We start from the raw sequence: 19,423 nt of genomic DNA, 5'->3' as shown, positions 1-19,423 counted from the left end.
CGCCAATTTTCTTACACAAATAACACCAATCCACAACAATAAGACCATGTTTCCTCAGGTTACCAATGGTAAGGATTTTCCCAAGAGAAGCATCCCCAATTCCTCCCAAAGAAAAGCATGGAAGACCTTGGATGAGTTATTGCCAACAGATTTCTTGATGATCAAATTTGGATGAAAGGAATGGTAGTAGCCAGCACCATAATGAAAAGAAGCAAAATTTGGATGAAATTATTACACCAAAATAAAAACCTCTTCCTCACTTCCACAACCAGAGTTCTTTTGGGATTCCTAAAGAAGGCCAGTAATACCAAAACTGTAATCCATTTTATTGAAGGGACGTGAACCATCACTAGATGCATTGCAACCAAAAAGCACAAAAGCATAAAAGGCAGGCCGACTGCCAACTAGAAGGCGAGGAAGATGAAGGGGGTTGTAAATTGTACCAGGAATGTAACAACCCAAGAAAAACCCAAACCACATCTAAGCTTGCGCTCTAAAAGGACTAGTCAAAGTTATAATTGGAGTACCTTGGAATCATTGTAGATTACAAAAACTCTCTCCATCCCAACCAATGTGTGATCCCATTCACCACCCTCTTATACTAAATTAGGGGGATTACAAAGAAAATATGGATTTAACAAAATTCAACGAGGAAGTTAATCTAACCTAAAGGCAAAAACCCTCTCTTTCACCTGTTTCAATATTTTCATGTTCATTAACTCAATATGTTCTCTAACTCAGCTGCACTCACCAACCTGTCTTTTGACTCGTTCATTGTTAATCTCCCCTCCATTTCCTTCACTAAATCCACCCTGCCCATCTTTTGCTGCTCATATAGAGGCCACACAACCATTGATATGCCCCCACACACGGCCTTAAGCATTGATTAGAGGCAACTTGACCTCCGAATATCTCTCGATGGTTAGAGGCACAATGAAGTTGTAGGTGAAAACCCTTAACCTCTCAGTGCTATTTATAGACTTCTGACCATCAAAAAATCTAAAGACATTTGTTTTTCACTGTAACTAAATCTAAAGGTATTCTTGTCTCACTGTGACTCATAAATTAAGTGATAATATTTAAACTAATTTAAAACCCATTAGAATATGAGTGTGTGAGATATAAAATTTTAATAAAACTCTTATATTTTGTATAACAGCGACGTACACTTTCTTCATACTTCTTTACCGTGTGTACTAAAATCTAAACTTTGGAGTCAATGCGCTGCGAGATTTTCTTAAAGTATTTCACTTTCAACATTTCCATAGTTTTTACTTTTGCTGCCACAGTAGAAAGGCCCTATTGATATTGAAAAATGCTACTTTACTCATTTATTTTGACATTTCATATATTATAATTTTTTTAAATTTTTTATTTATTTAAGAGTTAAGAAAGTAACTATTAATACTATTGTATTGATATTCTATTATATTTTTTAAAAATATTTTAAAATAATAAAAAAATATAAAAAAAATAAAAAGACGAATTTAACCTAGCGGACACTTGAAGCGCCGCCCTTGAGTACATCACTCAATGATATAAGTTAATACTGTAGATAGAACACTCGTTTGATATAAGCTACTTTCTGACATTTCTTTGATGTTTTTTCACCAGCTCTATGTTGATTGTCATTACTAATACTGTAGTTGTTGCTGCTTTTTGTTGAATTTCCTGATTATCTCTGTTCGTTTTTCCATCTGTCAAGCTCTTGTATAGCTTCCTGTAGAATTAAAAATATTTGGATGATGGTTCCTTCTTTATGCTGAAAATCTTGGTATTGATTTTTACATTATATTTATTTTTATATTTAAAATAATAGATACGGGACTAACAACATTTAATGAATATTAATAAAGTATAAACAAGATTAATAAGATCTTCTCCAATTTTTATCCAAACTTGAGAGCCTAACATAATAGAGATAGAAGCATAAAGTGAATATTACATACACGTATTGGGTATTTAATATTGTCCAAAGATTCATAAACGCAACAATATTATTAGAATAGTGAGTTGAGTTGATATTATTAAATTCAATTGGAGGTTTGGATAGTGAGTTGAGTTGAGATTTGAAAGTTGAATAAAATATTGTTAGAATATAATTTTTATTTTCAAATTTTAAAAAAATTAAATTGTTTATTATATATTTTTTTAAAGTTTGAAAAAATGAGATGAGATCAGTTGAGTTGAGATCAACACTGAATCCAAACAATCTTACAAACTCCTACTGAATCCAAACAATCTTACAAACTCCTATCTATCTCTTCCTCACTTGAAGAGACACTTAAGCTTACACATGAATTTGAGTGTCTCATCTTGAGGATCGATGTAATACAACAATTAACGGAGACTGGAAAAAAACGTCTCTTTTGGTTATACAGATAAGATAAGATGAGATGAGAAATATGTGAATAATAATAAGATAATTTATGAATAATAGTAAAATGATTTGAGTGAAGATGTTTTATGGGATTTTGGGAAAGGAGAGCAAAAAAGTTGAATAAAAATATTATAAAATTAAAAATTATTAGAATATAATTTTTATTTTGGGATTTAAAAAATTTGAATTGTTTTTTATATTTTATTTAAAAATTTGAGAAAATTATAATAATTAGGTAATGATTAGATGAAAATTTTGAAAATTTGAAATTAAAAATTTTTTGTAATTGAATGGTATTTTGATGTTGAGATGAGATAAAATGAGATGAGTTGAAACTATTTGTGAAACCAAACGGGACCTTAAGACACACTGTAAGAGAAAGTCAGTGAAAATCAATGAAAATATTATGTGTCAATTTTCAATTGCCAAGTGTAAAAGTGGGGCTTTGCATCCCATCTGGACTAAAGTCACTCGCTAATTTGTAATGAGTCTTATTGGAAATGAGACGAGCAAAAATTAAACCCTCATTTAGGGACAATGCCAAGATTATAATTTTGAGGGGCGCATATTTTAGATAGGAAATAACTTCTTCAATTGTAATTTTTTAGGGATACCATTAAAGTGATAAAAGTAACAAAGTAACGATATACATATAATGTATTATACAATTATTTTCACAACTCATTTTTTTTTTATATCAAAGTAGAACTTTATTGCAAAAGAAAGGTTTACAACCGATTATCAGCAATATCTTGACTTTGAACAATTTATATGAATGAAAAATATGAAGTATTATAGAAAAAATTAGAATTGTATAGAAAAAACTTGTTGTAGATACGGTGAGAAAGCCCAAAAGAATGATCCAAGACATGTGGCGCTCTAACATCCTTGCCAATATTCAAATTCCAATGGCATGAATCTGAATCCATCTGCTACCTAATCTTAGTCTATCCACACGTCTTGACTTTTCTTTCTTTTGATGGCAATAATATAGTTATGAACTTATGACAGCATGGTTATCTTTTTATTTTTTTTATTATTATCTCAAGAGACGTTACATTTTAGGAGCATTTGTTGGACCAATCCATGTGATGTAGTAGGTCCTCGAGGTGGCAATTTCATGAGCCATTCATGGCTCCCATGCTTTTCAATACCATCCTCTCACGTTCTTTCACGAGTTTTTCTATTCATCATTCTTACACTATACATCAAAATAAATTAAAAAAATATAAAAGCAGATGTGTAATATAGACATGATAAATAAAATTTCTTTCCTCAATTATAATACTAGATACAATCCTAAAGTATGCAATATTCGTATATCTATTTTGAAAAAAAGTAGAATTCACTATTAAAAAAAATAATTTTTTTTATATGGATCTTATATTTACTCATTTTTTTCATGTGGATCTTAAAAAGAATAGATGATACTTGCACATCATAATAAATATATTTTCATTTAAAATATATCCCGTTAGTGAGATTTCTTTCCTCTTCTGCATCAAACATTTGTTAATATCTGACCTTTTGATGTTGAATTTTTCACGATTTGGGTATGAATTAATGGCTCACATTAAGGAATGAAAAAGGAAAGAAATATTTTAAAAATACTCTCAAAGAAAAAAAGTTAATAAAAGAAATATTAATTTATTTTAAATAAACTACAATGCTAGGCTTATATATATATTCAAAAAGAACTGCAAGAATTATGATGGAATATTCTCAAAAACACTGTCCCTAGTCATATAACAGCTATTTCGGAGGTTTTAATAATAATTAAAAAAAAGTCTAAAATATTATCCAAATGGAATTGGTCGGTTCAGTCCAAGTCAAAAAATACTGATGCAACGTGACCCCTTTTATGTAACGAATTTATTTATTTATTGCATTGTCCCCACAAATATAGTTTTTTTAGTTATTTTATTTGATAAGTTACCCCTTTTAAACCAACTAACAAAACTAGAGAAAAAAGTTTCAGCCACGTGGCGAGACACCGTCCACTGAATCATAAGCCGACACGTTGCTTCCATAGTACAAGTGGCAAAAATGTATTTGTGGACCCTACTTGACCGTTTTGACATTAGGGCTCATTTCGCTAACCAAAACCAAGATTGTATTGTATATTACTAATTTAAACAAAAAGACAACCTACGAGAACGCCACGTGTCGAAGTTTCGGTATACGTGCCTCAAGTTCGTGGGAGTTTCGCGTGCAGCGGTTAGAAGCCACTGGCTCAGTGGTGATTTGGTCAGCAGCGCTAGTTAACCTGTAAAATATGTAATTTTTTTTAAAAAATTTATATTTCTAAAAATTATGAGATTCTTAAGACTGTCTATCTGTCAATATATATATTTTTATATATTATGAGATTTATAAACCCATGTTCTCTCTCTCTCTCTCTCTCTCTCTCCAATTTTGCCGATTTCATTCCCAATTTTACCGTTTCGGCAATTATGAGAAGATCAAAGTTGACTCATTTAACAAATTTCATGCTTTATTCTCTCCATTTATTATCCTGCCCATTCGGGCACCGCCCAATTCCTTAAATTTCTCTCTCTCTCTCTCTCCTCTCTCTCTCTCTCTCTCTCTCTCTCTCTCTCTCTCTCTCTTTTCAAATAAGTAATTAATTTACTGCAATTTATAAAGTAACGTCGTGAGTCATCATGGGTAGAGTTATAAATTTAGAACCACATTAGTCTAAGCGATGCCGTTTAATTGGTAGCACCAGCTCTACCTTAAAGACAAGTCACAAGAACAAATATATTTATTATTTATTATTTAATTACCATAATCTTCAACATTACACCTAATCAAAATCAACCCAAAATCCTATATAAACCCCCACCACCCCCAAGCTGCAAGTCCTCCACACAAAGCATCTATCTCACTCTGACTACAAACCTTTTCTTCTCAAACACATTTTCTCATCATCCAAACAAACAAAACCATTTTCTTTTCTCAACTCCAAAACCTCATCCTCATTACCCTTTTTCTTCCTTTCCCTAGAAAAACAAACTGTTTTCTTCCAGACCAAACATCTAAAAGCTAGGCTTCTGATCAAATCCGTTCAACCGGTCTTTGTTCATATCATCCTTAATTTCTCCAAAAAACCAACTTCAAATGGCTCCTAACATTACCACCACTGGGCTAACCAAGGTCGCCAGCATGCCCACCAGGGCATACGTTACGTTCTTGGCAGGCAACGGGGACTACGTGAAAGGTGTGGTCGGGTTGGCAAAGGGCCTGAGAAAGGCAAAGAGCAAGTACCCACTGGTGGTGGCAATCTTGCCGGACGTGCCCGAGGAGCACCGTGACATTCTGGTGTCTCAGGGTTGTATAGTGAAGGAGATTGAGCCGGTTTACCCACCTGAGAACCAAACCCAGTTTGCCATGGCATATTACGTTATCAATTACTCCAAGCTTCGCATTTGGGAGGTATGCATGCTTTGTTGGTAACCATTTTCTAATTTTTCATGGTTTACACGTATTTACTGCTTTCTGTTACTGCTAGCTAGTTAGTTTGCCCTGTTCCAGATAAGGCTTAGTTTTTTCTCGAATAAAAGTAAATTAGTCGGTTCGGTTCCCATCCAGATATTGAGGAAAAAGTTTTTTCTAGAAACATATCCATTTGAATCCTTTGAATCTCTCTCTTGATTTGAAAAGGAAGCCAAGCTTGTCTTTTGTCAGCTTGTGCAACCAAAAAATCTTTTTACTTCTGCTTTGACCTCCTTTTAACCTCTTGTTATATATATTTGCTGTTCCTGTGAAAGTGTATACGAAATTGACGGAGCATTTTGTCTGCCACCACTAAAATTTTCTTGACGGTGACATAATTTTTTGTAAAAGAAACGAAATTTCTTGTTTTTCTTTCCTACCCGCATGAGTTTCAATATCTTTGTGAGTGGAGTTTAATTTGAAGTTTTGCTACGATGGAAATTGCAGTTTGTGGAGTACAACAAGATGATCTACCTAGACGGAGACATCCAAGTTTTTGAGAATATAGATCACCTCTTTGATCTCCCGGACAACTATTTCTATGCAGTGATGGATTGCTTCTGTGAGAAAACATGGAGCCACAGTCCACAATACAAGGTTGGTTACTGCCAGCAGTGCCCAGACAAGGTCAAGTGGCCTGCTGAGTTAGGCCCCAAGCCTCCCCTCTACTTCAATGCCGGCATGTTTGTGTATGAACCCAAGATGACCACATACCATGACCTCCTCAGGACACTCAAAACTACCCCTCCTACCCCTTTTGCTGAGCAGGTAATTCTCGAAACTTCAGGACTCAGGAGTGGTTTTTAGTCAATCAAATCAATTATCTGACCCAAAAATATATTTATGATTCTTTCAGGACTTTCTGAACATGTTCTTTAGGGATGTTTACAAGCCAATCCCTCCAGTTTACAACCTTGTCCTGGCCTTGATGTGGCGCCACCCAGAGAACATCGAGCTTGACAAGGTCAAGGTTGTTCACTATTGTGCTGCTGTGAGTATCCCTTTTTTTTTATGAGAACTATCTCAGAGTTTCGTATATACTACTGTTGTTTCTAGGAACGATAGTCTTCTAATGGTGATTTTGGTTGGTTTTTTAGGGGTCAAAGCCATGGAGGTATACTGGGGAGGAACAGAACATGGACAGGGAAGACATCAAGATGCTGGTGAAGAAATGGTGGGACATATACAACGATGGGTCATTGGACTACAAGAATACTGTGCCTGCGGGAGAGGCTGAAGCAGGGGATGAACAGAAGAACCTGCAAGCATTTTTGGCAGCGCTTTCCAAGGCTGGTGTCGTTAACTACATTTCAGCCCCATCCGCCGCTTAGTGCTTCTGTAGGTTTTATTTAGTTGAAGGGTCGGTTTTGGTCTTTCTGTTTTTTAAGTGGAAGACCTTCCTATACATGTAACTTGTAAGTAATATTGTATCGGTTGGTTTTGGTCTTCTTTAATTTTAAGTAGAAGACCTTCCTGTTATTTTTTCATTGGGATTGTTAAGGACTTTTGGGTCCTGCTTGCCATTCCTTGGCCATTGTTTGGGTTTCTTCATATTTTATGTTTTATCGAATACAAATATTAAGTATATGTGATGTTGCTCTCTCTCTCTCTCTCTAAGAAATCTGTCGTCTTGTTACTATCAGCAAGTCAGATAGGCTTTTTTCCCCTTTGGTTTTGTTGGCAAGCTATTATAATTATATACACATGTATTCAATTCATCGTTCTTCGTTCGTCTGAACGTTAATTACAGATTTGATGACAATGGCATGACAAGTATGGTAGAGATGATAAAAATATGAGCATGTCACGTAAAGAGAAAATAAAAGATAATAAACTTTTGTGAAGGTAGGATTCATCAGAATGCAAACATCCTTTCTCGAACCAGCTGAACTCAATGCCATGAAGGGTATATAATAACTTAATACCAATCGAGGGTCATCAAGTGTAAGGAAATAACTTATCTGCATGTTTGAATTTGTTGTAATGATTTGATAAGATGAGTTGGGAAATTTATTAATCCAAACCGGGCGGGCAAGATTTCCGGAAACTCCAGCAGGAAGAACTCTCTTCATCACCAACTAAAACATTTTCACATGCTTAATCATCTAGGATTTTCTTGAAGTACAAAATCATACAGATATTATGATTGCTTTGAAGTATAAAAATATCTTATTACATAAAAGTTTAAAACAAGATAATACTGTTCTAGAAATGTACATCGGAGTATAAAAGCAAACAACACTCAGGTCAAATGCAAGTTCCAAAGCGGATCATCTGCCTGACAAGGCAACAAGATCCTTCTGTATTGCCTCTGTCAAGTGAATATCAAAAAGCTCACACCTTATGGGCATCTCAATCTCATAGAAGGGATTCTTCAAGACATAATCCGTGTACAATTCATAAATGACTTTGAGGAGACTTTCCATGTGCTGTGTCCCCGGCTCAGAGACCACAAAGAACTTTGTCCCTGCCAAGAAGGTAATATTATTCTTTCAGTCAACATTTTGCAGAAAAGAAGATCAAATACTATCTAAAAGAAACTGTTGTTTAACTATTACTTCTAAATGGTATTAGACATTCCTAAAACCCAGGTAATCGTCCACAAAAAGAGCATTTCCACCCAGTGGCAATATTGTGAAATCCATAAAGCAGAGACTTGCACCCCAGGTAAAACCAAGAGCAGCACATTCTAACATAGAAGCAGATGAATCTTCACCAAATTAAATGTTCTTATCAGTCAACTCAAAAACAACTAAACTCAAATTTCCTTTGTTCTGAATATCCGCAAAACTCTCATATTCCCTCAATTCAAAATCTGCTGCATAAACAGTGAGTCAGAGCTTTGTATTTTTGTGCTTTGGAAGCATGGGATTCTATGTGCTAAAGGCTCCTGAGGGTGGTAAGAAATCCACTACCAGATAATGACAGCCAGTTTTGGATGATTCTTTTCTTTTAATAGGTAAGATAATATTTCATTGATAGAAAAGAAGGCATAGGCCAAGTACACATGAGTTATACAAAGAGAACACCTAGCTACAAATTGAGAACTAGTAATGGATTCAAGGAAATTATGAAAACTAGCCCCATTAAATTAATGACAGTAGCCCGAGAAAATAGATTGTCGAAGAAAAATCTCTTAAGCTTGTCCAAGGAATGCTCCTGATCTTCAAAACACTGGCCATCTCTCTCCATCCAAAGGCACCACATAAGACGTAGAGGAATCGTTTTCCACACATCAGCAATATGGACGTTACGCAGAAGACCTCTCCAACACTTCAAAATATCCACCACCCTTCTGGGCATTATCCATGCCACTCCAGGCCAGTTGAAGATGCCATCCCACAATAACTTGGCCACCTCACAATGTAATGGTAAATGATCCACAGTTTCCCCAATTTTCTTACACAAATAACACCAATCCACAACAATAAGACCATGTTTCCTCAGGTTATCAATCGTAAGGATTTTCCCAAGAGAAGCATCCCCAATTCCTCCCCAAAGAAAAGCATGGAAGACCTTGGATGAGTTATTGCCAACAGATTTCTTGATGAACAAATTTGGATGAAAGGAATGGTAGTAGTCAGCACCATAATGAAAAGAAGCAAAATTTGGATGAAATAGTGCACCAAAATAAAAACCTCTTCCTCACTTCCACAACCAAAGTTCTTTCTGGGATTCCTAAAGAAGGCCAGTAATACCAAAACTGTAATCCATTTGATTGAAGGGACGTGAACCATCACTAGATGCATTGCAACCAAGAAGCACAAAAGCATAAAAGGCAGGCCGACTGCCAACTAGAAGGTGAGGAAGATGAAGGGGGTTGTAATTTGTACCAAGAATGTAACAACCCAAGAAAAACCCAAACCACATCTAAGCTTGTGCTCCAAAAGGACTAGTCAAAGTTATAATTAGAGTACCTTGGAATCATTGTAGATTACAAAAACTTTCTCCATCCCAACCAATGTGTGATCCCATTCACCACCCTCTTATACTAGATTAGGGGGATTACAAAGAAAATATGGATTTAACGAAATTCAACGAGGAAGTTAATCTAATAGCATCAAATCTAAAGGCAAAAACCCTCGCTTTCACCTGTTTCCATATTTTCAAGTTCATTAACTCAATATGTTCTATAAATCAGCTGCACTCACCCGTCTTTTGACTCGTTCATTGTTAATCTCCCCTCCAATTCCTTCACTAATCCACCCTGCCCATCTTTTGCTGCTCATATAGAGGCCACAGAACCATTGATATGCCACCACACACGGCCTTAAGCATTGATTTCACCTTGAGGTCCTTTTCAAGAAAACCCTTGGCAAGAATTTATCCAAATCTGATTTGCTGTTTTATGTGGCATACTTTTACCCATAGGATGATTTTTTCAAACATATGGCATCCTCCCCTTTATACATTGGAGGCTCGCAACAGGGGGCTAGCCTCTCCCCAAAAAAATTATCCCTAGTCTTCATAAACATTTGAGATGACCATGTGCAACAACAGGTACCATTAGATTCTAGAATGCTTCTTCATAAAACTAAGTTTCAGTAGGTTAAAACAATGAAAAAATAAAATACTTGGCATAATTGGGTAACTAAAGATACGCAAAAGTACCAGTCCATACTCATATGAGGCTTACTAGATATGCAAGACTTAGACCGCAATAAATATCTCCAGCTTCATGCATGCATAAATTTTTCATCATGAAATCTCCTAGATCACAACCTCAACAAAGCCTGAGATGACACAACACTATTAACAAAATCTTAACAAAGTAACTAACACACACGTTGGTGATCGGATGAGGCTTGAGAGATTACCAACACGTTATTGCGTGACGCATTATCGAGTTTCTTGTATATAATTAATGCCTACTATTGTAAAACTTTAGGACTTCAAACTAAAAACAGAGGAATTGGAAAAGAAAACTAAAAAGAAACTGTATACTTCTCATTATCATCAGAAAGACTTCGTGAATTAAAAGGACTATACAATGACTGTATTTATACACATAAAGACTAATGAATATTTGTACAATAGCTGCCACGTGCTTGTAACTAACTTAACTGACTATACATATCAGACTCTTCATAACTGAATTAACTTTCAACTAGTTATAGATGAATCCCTTTGCTTGGCTTCTCGAGATTTTAGTTCCAATCTCTCTATGTGGCTTTGTATATTCCAACACCCCCCCTCAAGATGAGAATGGATGTTTATCATTCCCATCTTGCGAATTAAGTGATGAAAATTGAGAGATCCGAGAGGTTTTGTCAATATATCAGCTAATTGATGCTTTGAAGGAATGTGAATTATTTTGATAAGACCTGATTGTAGTTTCTCTCGAACAATGTGGCAATCTAGTTGTATATGTTTGGTCCTTTCACGGTGAACAGGATTAGAAGCAATATCAGAAGTAGGTTTGCTATCAGTATACAATAATACAGCTTGGGAATGAAGAACATTTAAGTCAGCCAGAAGATAGAATAGCCATTGAATCTCACAAGTTGTAAATGCTAAAGCCCTGTATTCAGATTCAGCAGATGATCTGCTAACAGTGGGTTGCTTCTTTGATTTGCAAGAGATAAGAGAATCTCCTATAAAAACTGTGAAACCAGTTACACTTCTTCTAGTATCTAGGCAACCACCCCAATCACTATCAGAATATGCTTTTAAATGTAAGGGAGATGCTGCAGACATGAAAATGCCTTGACCTGGTGTGGCTTTGATGTATCGAAGTACTCTCTCAGCAGCTTGAAGATGAATAGTGCTAGGAGTGGCCATAAACTGACTTAAAACTTGAACTGAGTAAGCTAAGTCAGGTCTGGTTATAGTAAGGTACAATAATCTGCCAACAAGTCTTCTATATGAAGTAGGATCAGATAGAGGGGGAGAGGAATCATTTGCACTTAGCTTTAGGGTAGATTCCATAGGGAAAGCTACTGGTTAGAAAAGCCACTGTCTTGCAAGATATCAAGGGCATACTTCCTTTGACACAATGTGATGCCCTTGGCTGATCTAGCTACTTCTATCCCCAAGAAGTATTTTAATTCTCCCAGATCCTTAATGGTAAAGGAATCATGTAAAAATTTCTTTACAAGATTGATCTGATCAATGCTATTAGAGGCCAGAATAACATCATCAACATAGATGAGCAAAACTATGAAATCTGTTGAGGTTTGTTTGATGAACAGAGAGGAATCTGATTTCCCTTGAGTAAAACCATATTGACTCAGAGAAGAGGACAGTTTGGAAAACCACTGTCTTGAGGCCTGTTTCACCATAAAGGCTCTTCTTAAGTTTGCATACTCGAGGGTCATTTGAAGATGAGTATCCTGGTGGTAACTGCATATACACTTCTTCATCGAGGTCTCCATGCAAAAAGGCATTGTTTACATCTAGTTGATGTAAATGCCAATGCTTTATGGCAGCAACAGCAAGTAAGACTCTTACAGTTGTCATCTTTGCAACGGGAGAAAAAGTGTCAAAAAAATTAAAACCTTCTTGTTGAGTGTATCCCTTTGCTACTAATCTAGCCTTATACCTCTCAACTGATCCATCAGCTTTGAATTTGACACGATAAACCCATTTACAACCTATTGCAATCTTATTTGGAGGTAAAATAGTAAGTTCCCAAGTGTTATTGATTTCAAGAGCTTTGATTTCTTCTGCCATAGCAATTTGCCATTGAGGATGAGAAATGGCTTGTTTAAAAGTTTTGGGTTCAAAAATGGAAGAAACAGCAGATACGAAGGCCTTATATTTAGGGGACAATTGGGAATTAGAAAGAAAATCAAGTATAGAGTAAGGCTTACCAGAGAGAATAGGAGAACTACAGCTGAGAGATGCTTGAGGTACTGAAGTTGTCTGAGTCATTCTATCACAGTAAAAATCTTGCAAATATGCAGGAGGATGCCTGATTCTTTCAGACCTTCTAAGATTTTCAATTTGGAAATTTGAAGGCTCGGGTTGCTTAGGTGTATCAGAAGGTATTTCAGTAAGTGTATCAGAAGGTTGTTGAGTAAGTGGCATGTTAGATTGTGTTGAATCATAGATTTGAGGAAAGTTAGGAAAAATGAAAGGTGCATGGACAGTATTTGGTTTGGAAGGAAATATGGATTCATGAAAGACCACATTCCGATACAAAGGTTTTAAGAGTGATGAGATCAAGGACTTTATAACCTTTTATGTTTGGTGGATAACCCAGAAAAAGACACTTTGTGGCTCTTGGTTGGAATTTGTTTCGATGATTGATGATTGTGCTAGCAAAACACAAGCAACCAAAGACCTTAAGATAATTATAATCTGGGGGTTTTTGAAACAAAAGGAAGTATGGAGTTTGATTTTTGAGAATAGATGAAGGAGTTCTATTATGATATGTGTAGCAGTTAATACACAATCAATCCAATAAGAAAGAGGTAATTTCGATTGGAAAAGTAATGCTCTAGCTACATTTAATAGGTGTTGATGCTTTCTTTCAACCCTCCCATTTTGCTGGGGTGTTTCAACACAAGAAAGTTGATGAATTATGCCATGTTCTTGATAAAAAAAACAGGCATTTTAAACTCTTGTCCATTGTCTGTTCTAATGGTTTGAATGATTCTATTGAATTGAGTTTGTACCTAGGTAACAAAATTGGTGAGAATAGCTCGAGTATCTGTTTTAGTTTTCATGAGATAGAGCCAAGTAAAACGAGTGTAGTCATCTACAATTGTAAGAAAGTAATTGTAGCCAGAATATGATGTGGTGGAAAAGGGACCCCAGATGTCAGAATGGATTAATTGAAAGGCTTTATTTGAATGACTATTTGATATAGGAAATGGTAATTTCTTTTGCTTAGCTAATGCACAAATTTCACAGATGTGATTATGAGTAACTTGTACAACAGGATTTGATGCACTAATGATTTGCAATCTTGCAGGTGGGATGTATCCTAATCGAAGGTGCCAAATATCAGAATTGATATTGCAATTATTTGCTAAAGAAGTAGAAGGTGAATTGATTGAAACAGGTTCTTCACTCTTTGCTTTAGCAGAAGACTTATGTAAGTGATAAAGACCAGACTTTACTTCAGCAAGCCCAATCATCTTCCAGCTGTTGAGGTCCTGCAGAACACATTTGGATTGAAAAAAAAACAATCCAATAGAATTTTCTTTAGTTAATCTTGAAGCAGAAATTAGATTAACAAAGGCATTATGCAGAGTTATATCAGGAGAAAATATGACATCTCCAGTAAACACAATAGGAACAGATTGGCCATTTGGTAGATGAACTAGAGATGGTTTAGTAGGTAAATGAATTGAGTTGAAGAAATGAGGAGAACAGATCATATGATCTGTTGCTCCAGTATCAAGAATCCATGAGGAATGATTCTTGAAAGATGAAACAATATTATGAGAAGAGGGATTACCTAAGGTACAAGCAGTGTTAGCTGTTGCATTGGAATTAATATGTGAACTGGATAGGCTATTAGCAAGAGTCATAAGATTTTGAATTTGTTCTTGAGAAAATATATTTGGGAAATTTAAATTTGTCTCCAAAGAAGAGGCATTGTTTGCAATGGGCAATCGTGAGTTTGCATCTCCAGATTGTGTAGGAATGGATCTTTTTCCTCTTGGACCCTCCCATCCAGGTGGATAACCAATCAGTTGAAAGCACTTATCTGCTAGATGACCATTGTATCCACAGTGAGAACAAACTACATCTACTTTGCCTTTTAGTTTTGTGAATCGAGTACCATTTGTTGGAGTTTGTCTCTGTGATTGTGCAACAATCATGGCATGTGAATCAAGGAAAATGCCAACAGCATTTGTTAAGGATTTTTGACTTTCTTCTTGCAGTAATAAAGAAAAAACTTTATTCATGGAAGGCAGTGGAGACTGAAGAAGTAATTGGCTTCGCATCATTGAATATGAATCATGCAGACCAATAAAAAATTTCATCACATAGTCAGATTGTTGTCTTTCTACAAGATTCTTTAAGATGTCACATGAGCATCTATCAAGAGTTCCACATCGACAGCTTGGAATGGGCCTATAACTGATATATTCATCCCAGAGAGTTTTGAAATCACTAAAGTATTCAGTGATAGATTTAGATCCTTGAGAAATAGAGCTAAGGGACTTCTCTAAGGAGAAAACTCGTGGACCATCACTTCGAAGATATCTGGTTTTGAGTTCTTCCCAAATATCAAGTGCAGTTGTGAAATATAAGAGACTACCATGAATTTCTTTGGCAATAGAATTCATCAACCAAGATAAGACCAAATTGTTTGCTCTCAGCCAAGCAACTCGAAGTCTAGGATTACCAAGACTAGGTTGAGTCAAGCTTCCATCAATAAAGGCAATCTTGTTCTTCACAGTAAGGGCAATTGACAAAGATCTACTCCATACAACATAATTCTCGCCAGTGAATATTTCAGAAACTAGAAGAGCACCAGGATTATCAGATGGATGTAGATGGTAAGAACTTGAGGAATCATCAGAATGATTCACCAAAGGAGGAGGAGGAGAAGAACCATTAGAGGATTCTGCCATAGAAGCAGAAGAAAGAAAACAAGAGTTTTCAAGAAAAGAATCAAGAAGGCAGCGGAATGCTTATACACGATGATACCATGTAAAACTTTAGGACTTCAAACTAAAAACAAAGGAATTGGAAAAGAAAACTAAGAAGAAACTGTATACTTCTCATTATCATCAGAAAGACTTCGTGAATTAAAAGGACTATACAATGACTGTATTTATAAAGGCTAATGAATATTTGTACAATAGCTGCCACGTGTTTGTAACTAACTTAACTGACTATACATATCAGACTCTTCATAACTGAATTAACTTTCAACTAGTTATAGATGAATCCCTTTGCTTGGCTTCTCGAGATTTTAGTTCCAATCTCTCTACGTGGCTTTGTATATTCCAACATATAAAACAGCCTTAATAATAGCAGTGTTTGATCCATTGTATGTTATTAAATCAAAATTTACCGGTAAGTGATTGGAAGCAATGGAGATCAAATGTATCCGCTTCAAGGAGCTCAATCCCTGAACAACCTACTATTGGCGATAACTGCTGAGAGATCGCATGCATCGAGTGCCATAAACTCGCCACCCTCAAGCTATCATTAGTGTCCATCCGTCCAGCAGATCCATAATCCTAATTGTCAAGCGTGCAGGTGTGCACAAACAAATTTCATCAAACAAGCCGCATTCTCAATAAAAAATTTCTTCATTTTTTATATGAAATATTAAACAAACGCAAGGCTTGAAAGTATATAATATGAAATAGTTTCCATGGAAAACTTGAAAATTTTCCTGGAAAGAACCTAAGCGACCACTCTTTCACAAGACAAAGATTCCAACGAAAATTGGAAGTTTTCTTCGACACACACACATAGACCCACATATACATAATACCCATTTGTCTTGGTAGCTAGAAAAAATTTGAAAAAGAGAGAAAATCAATTATTCCTTAATCTAAGAATCCAAAACAGTTTGATTCGAACTCAAACAACTTAAAGGCTAGTCTTTCTCACTACTACCCAGTTTCTTCAAGAGAATTTCTTTTTTAAAAAGAAATATTTTGTCGGGAAACAAATAGAAAACAATATCCAAGTCTAGCGTGTGACAAAAAGAGAAACAGAAAGGAACCGACCTTGTGGAAGATCAGGCCACCAGACTTATTGATGATGTAGAGGCTGTAAATTGCTGCCATTTCGAGGGGAATTTGGAGAAAGAAAATACTTAATAAACGAGAAATTACGAGGATGAAAAGAAAGAGACTCATCAATGAACTAGAAATGAAATCAAAGAGTCTCATCAATGAACTAGAAATGCAAAATGGAAGTGTTAAGATTCAAGTAAGTATTGGAAGATCCATGTGGCCTATTAGCTCAGCTGGTTAGAGCGTCGTGCTAATAACGCGAAGGTCGCAGGTTCGAGACCTGCATGGGCCTCATTTATTCCTTTCCATTTCTCTATAAAACGACGTGTCTTTTCTTTTCCATCTAAGCTTTCTGTAACACTTCCCCCCCCCCCCCCCCCCCCCCCCCCCCCCCCATCCTTTGGCTTCCAGGAAAATGGAGAAAATAACTATTTGACCAAGATTAAGCCCCATTTGATACAAGAAATGTTTCATTTTATTTCTTATATCTCATTATTATAATTTTTTTAAATTTTTACATAAAATATAATAAAAAATTTAATTTTTTCAAATTCTAAAATAATAATAATATTATAATAATATTTTAGTTAACTTTCAACTTTCATCTCAACTCACTATCTAAACAGCACCTAAGATTTCTTCTCTATTAGGTTAATTTTTTTCACAATGAATTAGTTTGTATACGATGCTTGGTTCAGAATCTTGTTCCATTAATTTAGCTCTTGGTTCATCATGATGTTTACACTCCTTGTAGTCTTTATCAAAATTGCATTCCTACTAACTAATTCTTCATGCCCCATGATCTCCATGAATAAGAGTAATAAGTTCAATCAAATATCCAATTCAAAACGAGTAATTCTACTTATTATTTCTAAATATTACATTTATTTTAATTATTTTTCATTTTTCTTATAACAAATATGTGATGCATAAATGATAAGTAGAACAACTCAATTAGTTTAACAAAAATAAAATAAAATAATAAAAATAAAAATAAAAATAAAAAATAAGATTAAAATATATAAAATTTATGACGTGGGATGATAAATACCATCTCTGGTCATATATATTTATATATATATATATTAAAATCAATGAAAATATTAGTTGTCAGTTTTCAATTGACAGGTGTAAAAAGGGCGCTTTGCACCGGACAAAAGTCACTCCCTTGTTTGAATTTTGTAATGAGTTTTCTTGGCAATTATTGAACCCCTATTAGGGACAAAGCCAAGATTATAATTTTGAGGGGCCCGCTTATTTTAAATAAATTTTTTAGCAACACCATTAACCTAATAAAAATGAAAGAGTAATGATACACATTATTTATTATACAACTATTTTACAATTAATTTTTTTTTATGTTTTAAAATTCAACTATTTTTAGGAAGTTGTACTGTTATATTAGTTAATTGTAAAATATATTGTATAATAGTTTTACAAATATCATTATTAAAAAAAATAAGTGAGTGAAAAAAAAAAGAAAAATAAATTCAAAGCCAAAATAAAAATTACAAAAGCAAAAAGTTGATGCAACCTCATCTGTCAAAGGAAGTCTCAAAATATTTGTTTCCCTTAATTCAACTTTGAACAATTATGAATGAAAATTATGAAGACTTATACGTTTGTTCATCTATTGCTATTATACTAAAATTATAAATTTTAAAGAAAAAAATGTCATTTATTATCTTTTTTTTTTTTCATAGTGTCTAATGTAACATTCAATCATTGAAAAGTTATTGTTTATTATTTTATACTTATCTATCCATCATTTCATACCATATTGTGGAATAATGAAAATCACTACAACAAAATTTCTTTTTAAAGATGAATATTTTTGTTCCAAAACTTTCCATTTCAAAAATATAAAAAATAATAATAATTTGATCCCCAAATCTTTATACAAATAGATATTGTAATTTTCCTATCATTTTTACAGCTGAACATTCTATTGTTAAAACTTAGACAAATTATAATAAACAATCGAATGGTTTTTAACCAATATTTGAATGGCCTCACTTTTTATGTTCAAATGTAATAATTTTCTCCATTCCGTCATTAACAATAAATTCTCAAGAAGACAAGCTCATTATCCCAAGAGTATCAATAATAACAAAGCTATAAAATTGTATGTAAATAAGAAACAAAGATACACAAATCACTTCATTGGAATCCATTGGGTTGATAGCATGACCTTCACTCTTGTTGCATGAAATTCATATCATGATCTATCACTAGCTAATTAATCTCCTATTGCTTTTCTCCGTTCTCAGCCTCAGCCCATGAAAGTGTTCCTACAAAAAAATAGAATAAAAAAAAAATCATAATTTAGCAGCTATAGAACTTGTCTTGAGTAAGCAAAGAGGAAAACACAACTTAACAACAAAGAAATCACCATAGAATCCAACACCTCATGCGCGGTTCTAGAAATTGCAAGGGTGGGTTTGGAAAATCACAAAGCAATCAGTAACTCAGCAAATGAAGAACAAAGTAAAGAATGAAGATGTGCTGAAGTTAGAAGATATTAGTGCAACATATGTTCTGTAAAAATGGGTATATATATATATATATATAGAGAGAGAGAGAGAGAGAGAGAGAGAGAGAGCATTCAGAGTTGTGGCTCTGTACTATTAGATGACGAAAGTGAAAATAATATATATTATTTCAAGTAGTACTTATATTTGTTCATGTTATGTTCAAATTTTCCAAGTTGTAGCTAGCAATCTAACAAATTAATTTCTAAACGCGAGGAGTAAAATAAAATGTTATGTCCTACCAGAATTTCATGCACAAAGCATCTTCACATCTTCACAACTTGGATGATGGAGCATATGGCTTGTACGAGAGTGAGCAGCAATAAGGTAACAACAACTGCAGTAGAAGCTATTTTCCAAGG

General features: G+C 34.6%; 2 protein-coding genes and 1 non-coding gene across 3 annotated transcripts in view; 2 read left to right on the top strand and 1 right to left on the bottom strand.

Moving 5' to 3' along the window:
* The first annotated feature begins 5,485 nt into the window (after positions 1-5,485).
* On the top strand, positions 5,486-7,436 carry LOC121261914 (galactinol synthase 2-like). Its single transcript, XM_041164329.1, has 4 exons — positions 5,486-5,815; positions 6,323-6,643; positions 6,732-6,866; positions 6,973-7,436. The coding sequence occupies exons 1-4, from the start codon at positions 5,501-5,503 to the stop codon at positions 7,204-7,206; spliced, it is 1,005 nt and encodes a 334-aa protein (XP_041020263.1). The 5' UTR covers positions 5,486-5,500; the 3' UTR covers positions 7,207-7,436.
* A 558-nt stretch (positions 7,437-7,994) lies between these two features.
* LOC121261913 (trafficking protein particle complex subunit 4-like) overlaps positions 7,995-19,423 on the bottom strand; it is a 30,700-nt gene continuing 19,271 nt past the window's right edge. Inside the window, exon 3 of the mRNA XM_041164328.1 lies at positions 7,995-8,342. Coding sequence (XP_041020262.1) covers positions 8,146-8,342 — 197 coding nt within the window. The 3' untranslated portion in view covers positions 7,995-8,145. The remainder of the gene's footprint in view (positions 8,343-19,423) is intronic.
* On the top strand, positions 16,749-16,822 carry TRNAI-AAU. The gene has a single exon. It is a non-coding gene; the product is annotated as a tRNA-Ile (tRNA).

The sequence above is a fragment of the Juglans microcarpa x Juglans regia genome, chromosome 4S, assembly GCF_004785595.1.
Source record: "Juglans microcarpa x Juglans regia isolate MS1-56 chromosome 4S, Jm3101_v1.0, whole genome shotgun sequence".
Classification (NCBI taxonomy): Eukaryota; Viridiplantae; Streptophyta; class Magnoliopsida; order Fagales; family Juglandaceae; genus Juglans; species Juglans microcarpa x Juglans regia.
The sequence above is the reverse complement of the archived record's forward strand: the minus strand, read 5'-3'. Positions and strand labels throughout refer to the sequence as shown.

Bases quoted from the DNA above. Each gene is read 5' to 3' on its own strand.
- LOC121261914 (XM_041164329.1), top strand. From the start codon at position 5,501: ATGGCTCCTAACATTACCACCACTGGGCTAACCAAGGTCGCCAGCATG. The intron at 5,816-6,322 runs GTATGCATGCTT...TGGAAATTGCAG, and splicing joins CCAAGCTTCGCATTTGGGAG to TTTGTGGAGTACAACAAGAT. The intron at 6,644-6,731 runs GTAATTCTCGAA...TGATTCTTTCAG, and splicing joins CTACCCCTTTTGCTGAGCAG to GACTTTCTGAACATGTTCTT.